At 53.1% G+C, this 15595-nt stretch overlaps 2 protein-coding genes across 9 annotated transcripts in view; both read right to left on the bottom strand.

Moving 5' to 3' along the window:
- The window catches only part of QRICH1 (glutamine rich 1), a 62237-nt gene extending 58828 nt beyond the window's left edge, over positions 1-3409 (bottom strand). Inside the window, exons 1-2 of one of the 6 annotated variants that reach the window (XM_055277765.2) lie at positions 2975-3138; positions 1455-1514 (exon numbers count right to left, since the gene is read on the bottom strand). The gene's annotated coding sequence lies outside the window, so the exon portion shown is untranslated. Of the gene's footprint in view, positions 1-1454; positions 1515-2002; positions 2933-2974 lie in introns of those variants that run through there. The other 5 variants (XM_055277785.2, XM_055277792.2, XM_055277775.2 and 2 more) reach the window with 5 other exon arrangements.
- A 1848-nt stretch (positions 3410-5257) lies between these two features.
- On the bottom strand, positions 5258-13332 carry QARS1 (glutaminyl-tRNA synthetase 1). 3 transcript variants are annotated; one of them, XM_055277591.2, is made up of 24 exons: positions 13146-13332; positions 12853-13000; positions 12391-12500; positions 12159-12234; positions 11873-11937; positions 10944-10997; positions 10730-10790; positions 10353-10424; positions 10145-10230; positions 9880-9966; positions 9087-9186; positions 8893-8971; positions 8703-8811; positions 8474-8604; positions 8274-8366; positions 8023-8160; positions 7857-7944; positions 7623-7766; positions 7398-7502; positions 7111-7203; positions 6862-6989; positions 6701-6767; positions 6501-6626; positions 5258-5405 (listed from the first exon to the last, which is right to left on the bottom strand). In XM_055277591.2, the coding sequence occupies exons 1-24, from the start codon at positions 13314-13316 to the stop codon at positions 5355-5357; spliced, it is 2382 nt and encodes a 793-aa protein (XP_055133566.2). In that variant the 5' UTR covers positions 13317-13332; the 3' UTR covers positions 5258-5354. The 3 variants fall into 3 exon arrangements, with proteins under 3 accessions (XP_055133566.2, XP_055133556.1, XP_055133577.1); XM_055277581.1 differs by having other exon boundaries at positions 12853-13005; positions 13151-13306; XM_055277602.1 differs by having other exon boundaries at positions 12886-13000; positions 13146-13287.
- Between the last annotated feature and the right edge of the window lie 2263 nt (positions 13333-15595).

The following is a 15595-nucleotide window of genomic DNA, read 5'->3' as shown; positions in this document are numbered from 1 at the left end:
GTGGCTCACACCTGTAATCCCAGCACTTTGGGAGGCCAAGGTGAGAGGATCCTGAGGTCAGGAGATCGAGACCATCCTGGCTAACAGGGTGAAAACCCGTCTCTACTAAAAAATACAAAAAATGAGACGGGCATGGTGGCGGGAGCCTGTAGTCCCAGCTACTCGGGAGGCTGAGGCAGCAGAATGGCGTGAACCCGGGAGGCAGAGGTTGCAGTGAGCCAAGATTGCACCACAGCACTCCAGCCCAGGCGACAGAGCGAGACTCTGACTCAAAAAAATAATAATAATAAAAATAAAAAGAAAAGAACAGGTATTCATGTAACACCTAATTCTAAGGCTAATTCAGAAATCAGAGACCCTTAAAGATCAAGAGTGGCCATTTAAAAAGCAGACAAGAAAGAAGTATGGCACATCAAGTATAAACCACAACTAATTAAACTAAAAGAAAGCATATCCAAAAAAAAAACAAAGCATATCCAAAGTAAGGAAAGACATCCCTGATTCTGAAACTGCCTTAAAGAAAGGCAGCCACATCCAGAGCCCCTGACTTTGGTTACTTTCCTAGAGCAATTCAAATTTACAAGAAAATTAAACCACTATTTGATCTTTAGTTTGAAATGTTAACATAAGCTGGAGAGAGGATGTGGAACTGCAGAGGTTCTCGAAGAGGTATACAAACAATTCATCAGAGAGGACCCGAAGGAAGACATCTAATAAGTAAATCTTAGTTGACAAACTTGGAGAAACAGTATTTATAAACACCAATTTAAAAGGAAGACCTCAAGCTTAATAGTTAAAAACAAAGATAACCCAGAACAAGCAAGCCTAAAAAAATTAATCAAAATGTGGCCGGGCGCGGTGGCTCACGCCTGTAATCCCAGCACTTTGGGAGGCCGAGGGCGGGTGGATCATGAGGTCAGGAGTTCGAGACCAGTCTGATCAACATGGTGAAACCCCGTCTATACTACAAATACAAAAAATTAGCCAGATGTGGTGGTGCATGCCTGTAATCCCAGTTACTTGGGAGACTGAAGCAGAAGAATCGCTTCAACCCGGGAGGCGGAGGTTGCAGTGAGCCGAGATCACACCCCTGCACTCCAGCCTGGGTGACAGAGTGAGACTCCGTCTCAAAAAAAAAAAAAAGTCAAAAATTTAAGTGTATCCTAGATAAACTTTACAGCTTTTCTTTGAACCATTTAGGTCCTTTTAAAAGCTGATGCCTTGCCACGCTTAAATCTGCGGGTTCCACTGACTTACATCCTAAGAGGAGAAAACTGAGCAAGTAGCAAACTATGGCTGAATTCAAAGATGCCGTTCTCCCACATCTTCATTTTACAGCACCTAACAGTTTCTGGAAGACAGCATCCAGAACTGACAGGATTTGTAATGCTGCAGTATTACCAGAAAAAAAACTGTGCACACATACTTCCAGGATATGAACAATTTTAACTCACCAGTCACCATGTTGCATGTATTTCTGCTGCTTGTCCTGAGTTCTTAAGACTTCTAATATTCTGAAGAAGATAGAACAAAAAAGTTCCTTCCATCCTCAGCCTCTTTTTATTAATAATTTTAACTTTGTTCTTAAAAACAATACAGTACATTAGAAAGAACTACCCCACCGTTATCAAATTTGATGGCTAATTTTACTTCCTTTTCCCTAAGCTTAATTGAGCAAGACTGTAAATCATAAACTAGCAGATGTTTTGTATTAGAAAAAAGAGGTGCATATTTCTCTAGGACAAACCTAGAACTTCCTTGACACCAAAACACAGCGGCAGGGTCAAAAAAAGAGCTGAAAAGGATTGAAATCCTACACGAAAAGTGACTTTTACAGTGATACGTTATCAGATTTTAGTAATTTCTGTTGGAGATTTCTGCAATTTCAAAAAAGGTAAAGCACTGATTCTCAGGTTGTTCAATTTTGTTTAAGGCCAACTTTTTGGCTGACGCAAAGGTGGGCCCTTAGTATAATAGACTAAAGTAAGCCCCTCCCACTTACGCAAAAGAAAAGCCTGCGTTTAAGGATTTAAACTGGCATTTTAGAGCTCGGAGTTCACATGGTCCACATAAGCGAATTCCCTTCCGGAGCGCACAGAGGTGACGTGTATGAATTGCGCTTATGGACGTATTAGTTTCTAATGAAAGATAAGCAGGTACCACTCAAGGCCTTCTAATATTAACCTTCCCTGCCCGGCACAAAGCCCAGTACAAGGTGAGGAAATCCGAAGGGGCTCACTGCCCTTTCAAGCCAACAGGGCTTGGTTTCCGAAGCAGAGAAACACCCTACCCAAGCACCCACACGGTACTTGGGCCTCAAGTAACGGCATTCTTCGAGGAGAACGGGCAATCTCGTCCCCCTCACAGAGGAGCGGAATCGCAAGCCAGACAGCAAAGCTGGTTGGTTTCTCTCCAGGCCGAGGCCACGAATGCCCGGGAACGTCACCAGACCAGAAAGGACCCAATCCTCAACCTTCCCCGCGCAACGAGCCGCGGCCGGCCCTCTGCTCAGCAGAAGCCTCCTGCGCGCTCTCGAGGCGGCACCGCCACCCGACATCAGAGCGCGCGCCCCAAAACTGGGGGTCGTGACGGGCGCGCGCCCCGGAAAGCCGCGGTTGCCCACGGGCCACAGCTCCTAGAGCAGAGATATCCGGGCCGGGAACGCGCACGTCGGCGGACAAGCGCACCGAGAGTCGCACAGCGCGCGCGCGCCCGAGCGTAAAAACAGGCTCAGCCGCGCGCCCGCACCGGCGCGCGATCTCGCGCCGCGCCCACCCAAATCCCCGGCCCACCCCTCCCCCATCCACAGGGCGGGGTGCGCGAGCCCAGGAACGTTTTCGGCTCCGGAGCCGCCCCGAGCTCTCCAGGGCCCAGGGGTAGCGGCCCGCCCGCCCCCGCCCGCCGTTGTGTGGGGTGGGCCCTCCGTCTCAGGACTACAGCCTCGCCGCATCCCCGCCCGCACTGCAGCCCTCACCCGGCGACGTCACCGCCGCCGCCGCCTCCGCTGTACCCGCCGGCCCCGCCGCACCGCCAGGGACCCTGGTTCTGCCGTCGTCGCTTCAAGACCGACAGGGTTTTCTCCTCACAGCTCCCTGGGCGCCATCTTACATTCAACCCTCACAGCCAATAGGAGCCGATTGCTCCTCTCGCGAGAAGCGACGCGTCGGATCCCGCGAGATCTGGGACTGCCTACCGGCCACACTTAAAGTGAACGCTTCAGCAGGGGAAGCTGGCCGCTAGAGCGGATAGTGGATCCTAGGGTATGGAGCGGCTCGCTCCGCCCATGGACGCCTCTCCATGTGGGGCGGAGCTAGGGCCGTGGCTTGGCCTAGTAGTGGAGCCTCGGAAGGCTAGGGCTCCAAGCTAGCTCCTTGGACCCACCTTCCGTCGCCCGCCAGAGCCTCCTTTCGTCGAGCAACCCCACGCGGGGCGGGGCCTGGCCGGGCTCGGCCTCTCGCTTAAGGTGGACCCCACAAACTTCTGTTCTGAGCCTGGCGTCCCCAGCCGTGCCCTGCCTGGAAAGCCTCTAGGTTGCTCACCTCCTGGAGGACTCACCATCTGGTACTCCCGCCATCTGCTGCCGTCTGAGTTCAGCCTTCCGCAGTTGGGTCCACCTTAAAGCGGGCCCCCGGATAGCCTGGTGTTTGTATACAGGGAAAATGTGGAAGGCGTTAAAGCTGCAGGCACACTCGGGCCTCAGCAGCAGCCCACACTGCCCCCAGAGAGCTTCCAGCCTGCTGTAGACTCTTTTTGCCTCGGAGCTTTTGCCCTCGTTCCTCTTATCCTGGCAAACTCCCCGTAGTCTTTCGTGATTCCCTTCAGAAGTCACTTCGTTAGAGTAATCTTTTCTGAGGCCCAGGCTGGGTCAGGAACCTGTTCCAGTCTTGCACAGGCCCAAGGGAGACCTCTCCCATACAGTGCTTGGTCACCCATTTCCCCTCCCGTGAACTTGTAAGGCCACTACAGCACGTATGCCTCATCTCACTGTGCCTGGCACGCAGCAGGCACTCAAAAATTATATGCCCAATGGGCCGGGCACGGGGGCTGACGTCTGTAATCCCAACACTTTGGGAGGCCGAGGTGGGTGAATCACCTGAGGTCAGGAGTTCGAGACCAGCCTGGCCAACCTGGTGAAACCCCATCTCTACTAAAAATAGAAAATTAGCCGAGTGTGGTGGTGCATGCCTGTGATCCCAGCTACCTAAGAGGCCGAGGCAGAACTGCTTGAACCTGGGAGACGGAGGTTGCAGTGAGCTGAGATCACACCATTGCACTCCAGCCTGGGGAACACAGTGAGACTCCGTCTCAAAAATAAAAAAGAATTATATGCTGATTGGGCGCAGTGGCTCACGCCTGCAATCCCAGCACTTTGGGAGGCCGAGGCGGGCGGATCACCTGGGGTCAGGAGTTCCAGACCAGTCTGGCCAATTTGGCAAAACCCCGTCTCTACTAAAATTACAAAAATCATTCAGGAGGCCGGGCGCGGTGGCTCACGCTTGTAATCCCAGCACTTTGGGAGGCCAAGGCGGGTGGATCACGAGGTCAGGAGATCGAGACCACGGTGAAACCCCATCTCTACTAAAAACACACAAAAAAATTAGCCGGGCCTGGTGGCGGGCGCCTGTAGTCCCAGCTACTCGGAGAGGCTGAGGCAGGAGAATGGCGTGAACCCGGGAGGCGGAGCTTGCAGTGAGCCGAGATTGCGCCACTGCACTCCAGCCTGGGAGACAGAGCGAGACTCCGTCTCAAAAAAAATTACTCAGGAGTGGTGGCGCCCGCCTGTAATCCCAGCTACTTGGGAGGCTGAGGCACGAGAATCGCTTGAACCCAGGAGGCAGAGGTTGAAGTGAGCCGAGATTGAGCCACTGCACTCCAGCCTGGGCTACAGAGTGGAACTCCATATCAAAAAAAAAAAAAAATTATATGCTGAATGATCAGACTGGGAGCTAGGCCTCTCTTCTTCACACCAGCAGAAACAAACCCCTCTGGCACAGGGGTCCTAACCATGGACAAACACCCCAAGGCCCTCCATTCTCTCAGACCAGGTGCGGAGGGTATGAATCCTACTCAGGCCCCTGCCTTTAAGCACCAAAAAGTGCACCAGTGCTTTCAAAGCTGTCAGTACCACTCTGTTCTGGGAAAGCCCATTCTCAGACAAAATGTGCAAAAGGCTTATCTCCATCCCCCAATCATACCACCACCACCAGCATGTCTCCAGGGCCCTCAGATGCTAGAAGTGCAGAGATAACACACAGACTCTAGGAGAATTTAGCTGTTCTTTATTGACATGGAATTTGGGGCGGCGAGGGTAGCCCCACCCTCCAGGAGGATGAGGTAGCTTCAGTGCTTCCAGCTCACACCTTTCCCGGGTCTTCCTTCAATGTGACAGTTCGGTTAAAGACAAGCTGGAGGGCAGAGGGAAAAGGATGACCACCAATCCAGAACAAGGCCAAGGAGACCTGGGCGGGTTTCACCACAGACACCTCCCCCAACTTCCTTCTTAAGCCAAAGAAGCCGAGGGACTAAGGGTCAGGAGACCCAGGTCCTCAATAACTTTGTGACTTTAGGTAAGGGACTGAATGGGGCTCTACGCTATAGTATTATATGGACTATAACAACCACCGTGGGGGTCTAGGGTATAGTTTTATATGGATTATAACCACCACCATGTTTGCCCCCTAGTTTAAGGACTAAGAAAGACAGGGTGGGCTGGTGCAGTGGCTCACGCCTGTAATCTCAGCACTTTGGGAGGCTGAGACAGGCAGATCATCTGAGGTCAGGAGTTCAAGACCAGCCTGGCCAACATGGCAAAACCCTGTCTCTACTAAAAATACAAAAATTAGGCCAGGCGCAGTGGCTCACGCCTGCAATCCCAGCACTTTGGGGGGCCGAGGCAGGCGGATCATGAGGTCAGGAGATCGAGACCATCCTGGCTAACACGGTGAAACCCCGTCTCTACTAAAAAATAGAAGAAATTAGCCGGGCGTGGTGGCAGGCGCCTGTAGTCTCAGCTACTCCAGAGGCTGAGGCAGGAGAATGGCGTGAACCCGGGAGGCAGAGCTTGCAGTGAGCTGAGATTGTGCCACTGCACTCCATCCTGGGCGACAGAGTGAGACTCTGTCTCAAAACAAACAAACAAACAAAAAATTAGCCGGGTATGGTGGCATGTGCCTCTAATCCCAGCTACTTGGAAGGCTGAGGCAGGAGAGTCACTTGAACCCGGGAGGCAGAGGTTGCAGTGAGCCGAGATGATGCCATTGCACTCCAGCCCCGGGCAACAGTGCAAGACTCTGTCTCAAAAAAAAAAAAAAAGGCAGCCTTCATACAAAATTTTGGGCCTGGAGTTATCCTTAGTGCCAGTTTCCTCATTAGTAGAATACGAATACCAACTCTCTCACGTGGTGAGGATCAACTAAGGGAATGTATGCAGAGCACTTGGCACAATGAACGGCCGCCACTGTCACTGCTGCAGATGAGGGCAGCTGGGTAAAGTCAAGCACCTTTCCCTGATGGCTGTCTGGATCCACGGAGAAGTATCCAAGACGCTCAAACTGGAACTTGTCGAAGGGTTTTGCCAGGGCCACAGAGCAGTCCACTAATGCTGCCTCCACCACATGTAGTGATGCCTGCAGGCAGGGAACTCAGGCAACCATCCAACCAGGGAGGCCTACCTCCCTCACCCCAAACCTCACGAACCTACCAGGTTCAGGTCACTTAAAAATCCACCAGGCACCTCAGTAGGATCTTCAGGGTTCTTGTGCTGAAATCTGCAGCCAAAGTGAAGGTCATACCCCCAGCTGGGCAGCCACAGCAGGCAATGTGCATCTTGTACCTGCCCCCACCCCAGCTCTGTTCACTCACAGTCGCTCATAGAGGCGAACCTCACACATCAAAGGCTGTGACACCCAGTGAATAAAGGCCTTTGGCTTCTCTCCAGCATCTGCCCGTCTGCAGGTCACCTCCAGACTCTCTACACAACCACTGGGGCCCTTGGAAGTGGGAGGGAGGGGAGCAGCAATTAGACCCAGGAACCACAACCAGGATTGCAGGCTACACTCACATCCTGGCCCCAGCAGGCACTGCAGTAGGAAGGCTGCAGCTGGCTCTCACCTTGACAACACGCTGCAGCTCAATGACGTAGCCTGTATGCCTCAGGCCCACAGGCTGGCCCCAAGCCAGGCGCTTAAATCCTGGCTCTGGCTCCTAGAGATAGGAAGTGGGGTAGACACATGAGGCTGCAAAGGTCAAACAAGTGGGGAAGCTTCCCCACCCCCATGTCTGGCAAAGATTGGTTCATCTGAAGCAGAAAGTAGATGGACTGACAAAGAGATGAGGAGATGAAAGGTTCCCAGTACCAGACTCAGCAGCAAACGGGACCCTCCACCCCCACAATTTACCTCCTTGAAGTCAGTCCTCTCAATGAAGACAATGGGTGCAAAGGGAACCTGATGGAAGCCTTTGGTCTCATCAGCTGGGAAGTTGGGCACCTGGACGTCCAAGGACTATAGCAGGAGACAGGAGACAGATATGAGTCATACTCAGCATGAGGACCCCCATGCCCAGAGCCAAGTGTACCCCTAGCTACACACACACATGCGACACACAGGTTAAGGCAGGCCCACCTTGGCAGCGGGAAAGTTGGTGATGATGACCCGTAGTGACTCCAGCACAGCCATGGCTCGTGGGGCTGTGTCATTCAGCACATCACGCACACAGGCTTCTAGAAGATGTGGCTCCATTGTGGTCTGTGCCACAGTCACTCCCACCTGGCAGGAAAGTTCAGCATCAGTCACAGCTACAATCACAAACTGCCACACTCAACCCCCAGTGTGTCTACCCAACCTGCTAGGCTATACCCGGGCACAGAAGTTGTTGATGGCCTCAGGTGGGAAGCCCCGCCGTCGCAGGGCCGTGAGTGTAAAGAGCCGTGGGTCGTCCCAGTCCCTGTGGATAAGAAGGTGGTGAGAAGGCCTTTGGGAGCACATGCCATTAACCTTTCATAGGCCAAACAGCCGCACCTACCGCACAGCACCAGTTGCTACAAGCTGGAGGATCTTCCTCTTAGACACAACAGCATAGTGCAGGTTGAGGCGGCCATACTCCCACTGCACAGGGCAATAGACGTCCAGTGCATTGCAAAGCCAGAAGTAGGAAGAGCGTCTGGGGTGGGAGAGTAGGGTTAGGACTGGCCAGCTCTGGAACCAGGGAGAGACCACAGGAAGGGCTGCTGGAATTCCATTGGCCCTACCACCCCATGGACCCAGCTCCCTCACCGGGCCTGGAATTCCTTGGTGCAGAGTGAGTGAGTGATGTGCTCGATGGAGTCACAGAGGCAGTGTGTGTAGTCGTAGGTGGGATAGATGCACCTGTGGGGCATAGGCAGTGGGCCCTACCATCCAGCCCTACTCTGCCCTACCCCATGGCCCATTGCCCTGCTCCGCAGCCCCACCACCCCACCCCATTCTACACCCACCATTTGTCCCCTGTGCGGTGGTGTGGTGTATACTTGACTCGATAGGCTACAGGGTCCATCTTGCCATCCTCCATCACCAGCTTCATCCGTAGTGTGGCCTCGCCCTCTGAAAACTTGCCCTTGCGCATTGCCTGAGGGGAACAAGGACTCAGGCTGTCTCTAAGCACAGGAGCATCTCATTCTCAGCACCTTGGCCCACCCAAACCCAGATGCTCCTCTAGGACCCCACCTCAAAGAGCAGCAGTGACTCCTCCATGGGACGGTCTCTCCAGGGTGAGGGCAGAGTATTATGGCCTTTGAGCTCCTCTCCTCGCTGGTGGCACACATAAGCCAGACCCCTGTGGGGAAGGGGTGTGAGTGCCCAGCATGGCTGTGACCTAGTCAGCCTGCCTGGCTCTACGTCATGGCCCTGGCCTTACCTGCGGATGAGCTCCACAGCCCACGCATATAGCTGGTCAAAATAGTCAGAGGCATATGTGACTTTGTAAGGTGTGTAGCCTGGGGCAAAATGAAACAAAGTATTAGCAGCCAGTCACAAACACTCAGTGGCAGGCCATGGCCCAAGGAGAGGCCCACTAACCACCAGCCCTTCTAGGCTTTGCCTAGTCCATACCTAGCCAGGCCACCATGTCACAGATGGCAGTGAAGAACTTTGCTTCCTCCTTCTCGGGGTTGGTGTCATCAAAACGCAGAAAACAGATGCCATTGTTGGCCTAGGAAAGTTGCACCATCTGTGAACTCCCACATCATCCATCAGCCCCACAATCCTGTTTATCAAACTAGGATATTCACAGAGCACTCTCATGTCAGAATTTTCTTTTTTTTTGAGATGGAGTCTTGCTCTGTCACCAAGGCTGGAGTGCACCATCTTGGCTTACTGCAGCCTCCACTTCCGGGGTTTCTCCTGCCTCAGCCTCCCAATAGCTGAAACTACAAGCGTGCGCCACCATGGCCAGCTAACTTTTGTATTTTTAGTAGGGATAGGGTTTCACCATGTTGGCCAGGTTGGTTTCGAACTCCTGACCTCAAGTGATCCACCCACTTTAGCCTCCCAAAGTGTTGAGATTACAGGCGTGAGCCACCCCACCCGGCCTCATGTCAGAATTAAAAATGCCTTCAAGAGCTTCTCTCACCTTCCTGTATCTAACCTAGCATCTTTCTAAGCCTAGGGACTGCACTGGCAACTCTCCCAAATTTGAACTCACTGACTCCTCAGAGGGAGGAAGCTATTTATTCCAATAAGCTCAATAGATTCCTAGGTATCTGTCACACATATGGTTCCTTTCCATGGCCTCTGCCCACCTGGGTACATTATTGGGAGCAGACAGCAAGGCAGGGATATAGTATCCACTCATGGGAACAGCAAGTGGTCATCTTGCTTGCCAGGTCCCTAGACACATGCTTACCTTGGCATAGCCAAAGTTGAAATTGATGGCTTTGGCATGTCCAATATGCAGGATTCCATTGGGTTCTGGTGGGAACCGGGTACGTACCTAAAATAAGGGGGATGGGAAAAGAGCAATAAAGTCTGAGCTCAGATGACCTTAAAGAAACAGATGTTCCCTCCCAGGAAGGCCATGGTGATGGGTGAGATGGGGCAGTATGGACGCAGCCCAGGCACTCAGGCAGGTGTTTGATGGCACAAGCTCACATGGCCACATCCCCACACACCTGCCCACCAGTAATCTCCAGGTGCTGCTTTAGTAGATTCATGGTGTGTGGAGTGACCACATAGCCTGGGGTCTTGTAGTTCTCACCTGCCAGGACCAGAATAAGCCTAAGGACCAGGCTGCAGCCAAAGCCTCTGACCCCAGAGGCCTGACTATAGGAGCTGCTGCCAAGATCCAGCCCTCCCCAGGGTTTTGACATGCCCACTAACCAGGCTTGTGGAACTTAAGGGCCTCCCCTCGGAGCTGCTCCATCAGAGACAGGGTCTGGTCAGCAGTCTCGCCTGTGGGGAACAAAACAAGGAAAACTTGTCCTCTGGATACATTTACCATATCCTATAGCCAGAATAGAACTGAGTAGACTCCTATTCCCTCAATTCCAGAGACAAGAGATCTAGAGCCAGAAATCTGAGGCCTCTCATGCCAGTCTCTGGGCAAAGGGAACAAAAGAAACACCAGGAATCCCAGTCTTGAGACAGAAGTCAGGGTACTGAGTAAGCCAAGGGCCTGAGGTGCCTGTAGGAACTCTTCTGGGGAGGCTCAGAAGTCAGGGAGCTAAATGCTGTGACAGGAGCCTCAAGCTTCTCACCATTCTCCATCACATCCTTTGCTGTCCTCCGGTCTGTTTCTTCTAGCCGAGCTTTTGCCACCTGAAAGAAGCCCCAGGTGCTTCAGAAAATGGCATCAAATTTTCTCTTGGATAGGGTCCTCGGATCACTGTGGTCAGACACTTCCTTCCCCAGCCTGAAGTCTCACCATACCTCACCTCACCCTCAGGGACTCAGGGCCATGCCCAGCCCTACCTTGGGCTTCTTCTCCAGATCAGCCTCCATCTTGGGGCCCAGAAGGTGGAGGACCTGAGCAGAGACCAGAATCAGGCAGAGACAGGAGTATTCTCTTTCAAAGAGCCCCTGACTGATCCTACCCACCAACCCAAGGCTTCCTGGCCTACCTACCAGCACTGACTGAAAAAACCTACCTAGCCCATCCCATCTCTTCTCCTCATGTGGGTCTGCTAGCTTAAAATGCTCTTGCTCTGGTTGCCCAGACTGGAGTCTTGCTCTTGTTGCCCAGGCTGGAGTGCAATGGCACAGTCTCAGCTCACTGCAACCTCCGCCTCCTGGATTCAAGCGATTCTCCCACCTCAGCCCTTCTGAGTACCTGGGACTACACGTGTCTGCCACCACACCCAGCTAATTTTTGTACTTTTTGTAGAGATGGGGTTTCACCATGTTGGCCAGGCTGGTCTCAAACTCCTGACCTCAGGTGATCTGCCCACCTCAGCCTCCCAATAGTGTTGGGATTACAGGCGTGAGCCACCATGCCCAGCCCCCTCCCACCTTTTTTTATTGTTGTTGATTTCGAGACAGGGTCTCACTCTATACTCCAGGATGGAGTACAGTGGTGCAATCAGAGCTTACTGCAGCCTTGACCTCTTAGGTTCAAGCAATCCTCCCACCTCAGCCCCACAAGTTGCTGGGACTACAGGTATACGCCACCATGTCTGGCTAATTTTTAAATTTTCTGTAGAGAGTAGTTCTCAGTATGTTGCTCAGGCTGGTCTTGAACTCCTGGGCTCAAGTAATCCTCCTGCCTCGGCCTCCCAAAGTGCTGGGATCATAAGCGTGAGCCACCATGCCCAGCCCTCCTCCTGCCTTTTATCCCTTAGTGGATTCCAGGCCCTGTTCATGCCAGAGTCTTTGCCAGTTTCAGCTTAGTGAAGCATGCCCACCTGCATGTCCACTTCGTTCTTGATCATTTTGCCATCTGCCCACTTGAGCACAGCCCGAGCCTCTCCTAGAAGCACAGGCACAAGGAGCTGCAGAAAGGCAAAAGAGAGTCCTCCCCCCACCTCCTTCCCAAGGAAAGGTCCTGGCTGATCACCAGAACCAGAGCCTGAGCCCAGCCAGACCACTTTAAGTCACTCCTGTTCCTTCCCCTACCTCCTTCTCACTCCTGCCCAGAAGAAAAGGCACGACCAGAGAGAACAATATAGCCCCGTTCCAGGCCCTGCTCACCCATCAGCAGCCCCATGTTGAAATGGTAACGTTCCACCAGGAGCTGGGGCCGGTGCCTGTTAATAGCAGCCTCCACCTGCAGAAAGCCAAACCATGTGGTTCAGGAAAGCCACCTTTAGAGATATTCTGGGAACCCACACCCTCACTCTGGGTCTTGCTGGGGAGGGAAACTGAGCCACTCCTTTCCATGGCCAGGACTGGTGAGGCAGACGATGCCTGGGGAAAGACTCACAGCCTCCTCAATCTGCTCTGGGGTCACAATGACACCCACGCCACATTCCCGCTCGAAGTCCACAGTGTCGATGGGGTCCAAGGGGTGACTCCGCACATACTCAAGGGCAGCTGAGAACAAAGAGCCCGTGAGTTTGTGGTATCTCTGCTCCAAGAAGTGGACAGACAGGGTCCTAATCTCACGAAACTCCAAGGATAGTCTGGCCTCCTGAAAAGTTAAGCCCTGGCACCACCACCCTAGAGGACACAGGGAAGAAAGAAGCAGGTGTGGAGAGTGGATCCCCCCTCAGACCCTGACAGCTCCCTTGTCAGTCTCACCATAGGCCACCCCTTCCATGCCTCAGTGCCTGTGCAGAACTAGGTGTCTAGAAAGAAACTGGAGGACTTGGCAAAAAAGGGAAGACAGGGGTCTTGGCTGAAGGGAGGCATTGGTGCGAACTGGCAGGACAGATAGGGGTCTCACCGCTTAGCTGGGGCTCAGTGTGGATCTTCTTACTGGCTATGTAGCTTACAAGGAAGGAGAGACGCCGGGTATCCCTGAGTCGGGAGGCCAAGCCATATAACAGGGTCCCGGTAGCTTTGTCAATGGTGGAACCCAGGGTCTGCTGAGCCTGAGGTCAGAGGGGTCAAGAGAGAAGCCCCGCGCTCCGTGAGAGGAAAGAGCGGGACAAGTGGGGCAGGTCGGGATCTGGACCCCGCCCCGCGCTGCGTTGCAGCATGGTCCGCAAACCAGGCCGGGGGCAAAGGGGCTCGCACCTGAGTAGCGGCCTCGCGCAGCTGCGCGCTCAGAGCCGAGTTCTTGAGCGTCTCGCGGGCCTTCTGCTCGCTCAGGCCGAGGCTGGTGAAGAGCGACAGGGAGTCCAGAGCCGCCATTGCAGAGACACCGGAAACTAAAAGAAACTTAGGACCGAGTCTGCAGGTCGGCATTCATTCGCTGACCAATGAGAGCGAAGCCTCCGGGGAGAGCCAATGGAGTCCTTCCTTGGCGGGAGGGGGCGGGGCGCTCCAAGGTCGTCTATTCCCTTTAAAGAACACAGGGCGGACAAACCGTGCTTTCCGGGGGCTTCGCTTCCGCCTCCGTGGAACTGGGCACTTGAAGGGGTGTTGCCGGGCGGCAGGACTTTTGGAGTTATTTGCCACGGACCTGGAAGGAAGGTGTTCGTCCCGGACGCAGGAGGAAGACACAGGCGTGGTTTTGCTCTGACTTTTGTACTTCAGCCCTGGGAACTCCATCTCAATATAGTAATTGTCCTCGGGGGCAAATGCGAGTCCCTGTCGCGCTTTTGACGCCACAGCTTTGGAGTTGTCATGGAAACAGTTGAACAAAATGAAGCCCGGGAAATCCCTGATCCAGACTCCATCGTAGAGAATGTGTGGAATGGCCGGCCGATCCAGGGGCCCCATAAGTCCGCCGGTTTTCAGGTGCCCACTTGGACACAGCTGGCTAGGAAAGGGAAGGGACGGGTCTGGGCCAGGAGGGACCTCACATAAGTTCTATGATGATTTGGTTTAAAATCTTGGCCGGGCCCAGTGGCTCAGGCCTTTAATCCCAGCACTTTGGGAGGCCAAGGCGGGCGGATCACTTGAGGCCAGGAATTCGAGATCAGCCTCGCGAACATGGTGAAACCCTGTCTCTACTAAAAATATAAAAATTAGCCGGGCGTGATGGCACACGCCTGTAATCCCAGCTACTCAGGAGGCTGAGGCTGGAGAATCGCTTGAACCTGGGAGACGGAGGTTGCAGTGAGCTGAGATTGTGCCACTGCATTCCAGCCTGGTCGACAGAGTAACTCTGTCTCAAAAAAGAAAAAAAAAAAAAAAAAATCTCATCCCACACTTACCCTCTTGCCAAAGTATTATCAGGAAAACCACAAGCAAATTAGACCTTGAAATCCCTCTGCAGGCCTTTGAGAGAGGATATTTTATTGAGGTTGTGAGAGGGTGGGACAAATGCGATGGAATCTTCATGATTATAGCTGCTGTGCTTGGGGATCTCTCCACAGTCTCACTGGACTTCCAGGACCTGCTGGCTAAAACAGAACAGAGACTGTGTGTGTGTGTGTGTGTGTGTGTGTGTGTGTGTGTGTGAAAAGGGACTGAGGTAGGGGGTTGCAGAGAATGAGCAGCTGGTGGTGGGATGGTGGAAATCCCCAAATTTGAGATTGGAGCTCTTGCAGGAATTGGTGATGCTCATACTTCTGGACCTTCAAGGAATAGGCAGGATCCTGACTAGTCTTTATCTATATTCTGTGTCCTTTGTGCCCATATCCCATTATTAATGACCAAGCTCCAAGTCTGGGCCTACATCTGGAAACCACCTAATGATCACATGCCAGGTGCTGACCAGGGCCACATGCTGTATCACTATCCAGGTCTAATGCTGTCCTGGGGCTTCCCACATCTCCATGGCCCTGTGGCCCCAGCCAGATGCCTAGCCCTGCAGTGCACTGCATGAGAAAGGCCAGGTGCAGGAGTTAAGCAGGGGATGCAGACCAGTGGTGCTAAGGACACGTACCAAGAAGCACAGCCATAGCCACACCAGCCTTGCACCAAATTTGAAGCTGCAAGTGTCCAGCCCACCATAAAGGTGCCCATGGTGAGCAAAGCCATGCAGAGTGCCTGCCACTGCCACTATTTCCTCAGTACCTGATGCTGCCAAAAGATTCACTGTAGCACCATCACCAAGGCCTCAATGAGATCAAGATCTGTACTCCCTTCCCTGGTTACTTCATGGTACACTGTGGACGCCATGGCTACAAGTCATAGGATGAGGCAGTAGCCCCACCAGTGCCACCAAGAATGCCACAAGTGGTAGTATACCAGTGGATATCCAGCTAGTGCCCTAGATGTCTATGACTTGCACAAAGCAGAAATGTTAAATTGTATGGGCCCAGTCTGGAGGTTAGCCTGCCTGCATGAGCCCCTGGCACTGCTTCCAGGAAAAGTCGAGAAAGATGACCAAGTGGAAAAGCCAGGCAGCAGCCAGCAAGGCCCAGTCATGGAATGGACAGAGGTAAGGTCCAGCAACCTCCTAGGCTCAAACAATCCTCCCATCTCAGGCTCTGAAATATTTGGGACTACAAGTGCATACCATAACACCCAGCTAATTTTTATATTTTTAGTAAAGACAGAGTTTCACTATGTTGCCCAGGCTGGTCCTGAACTCCTAGGCTCAAGCTATCCTCCCACCTCGCCCCAAAGTGCTG

Source organism: Symphalangus syndactylus, chromosome 1, assembly GCF_028878055.3.
Source record: "Symphalangus syndactylus isolate Jambi chromosome 1, NHGRI_mSymSyn1-v2.1_pri, whole genome shotgun sequence".
Lineage (NCBI taxonomy): Eukaryota > Metazoa > Chordata > Mammalia > Primates > Hylobatidae > Symphalangus > Symphalangus syndactylus.
Note: the sequence above shows the minus strand (reverse complement) of the source record. Positions and strands in the feature narration are given on the sequence as shown.

Bases quoted from the DNA above. Each gene is read 5' to 3' on its own strand.
- QARS1 (XM_055277591.2), bottom strand. From the start codon at position 13,316: ATGCCGACCTGCAGACTCGGTCCTAAGTTTCTTTTAGTTTCCGGTGTC. The intron at 9,967-10,144 runs GTGTGTGGGGAT...CCCTTATTTTAG, and splicing joins TGGAGATTACTGGTGGGCAG to GTACGTACCCGGTTCCCACC. The intron at 7,945-8,022 runs GTAGGTGCGGCT...TCTTATCCACAG, and splicing joins GTAGCAACTGGTGCTGTGCG to GGACTGGGACGACCCACGGC.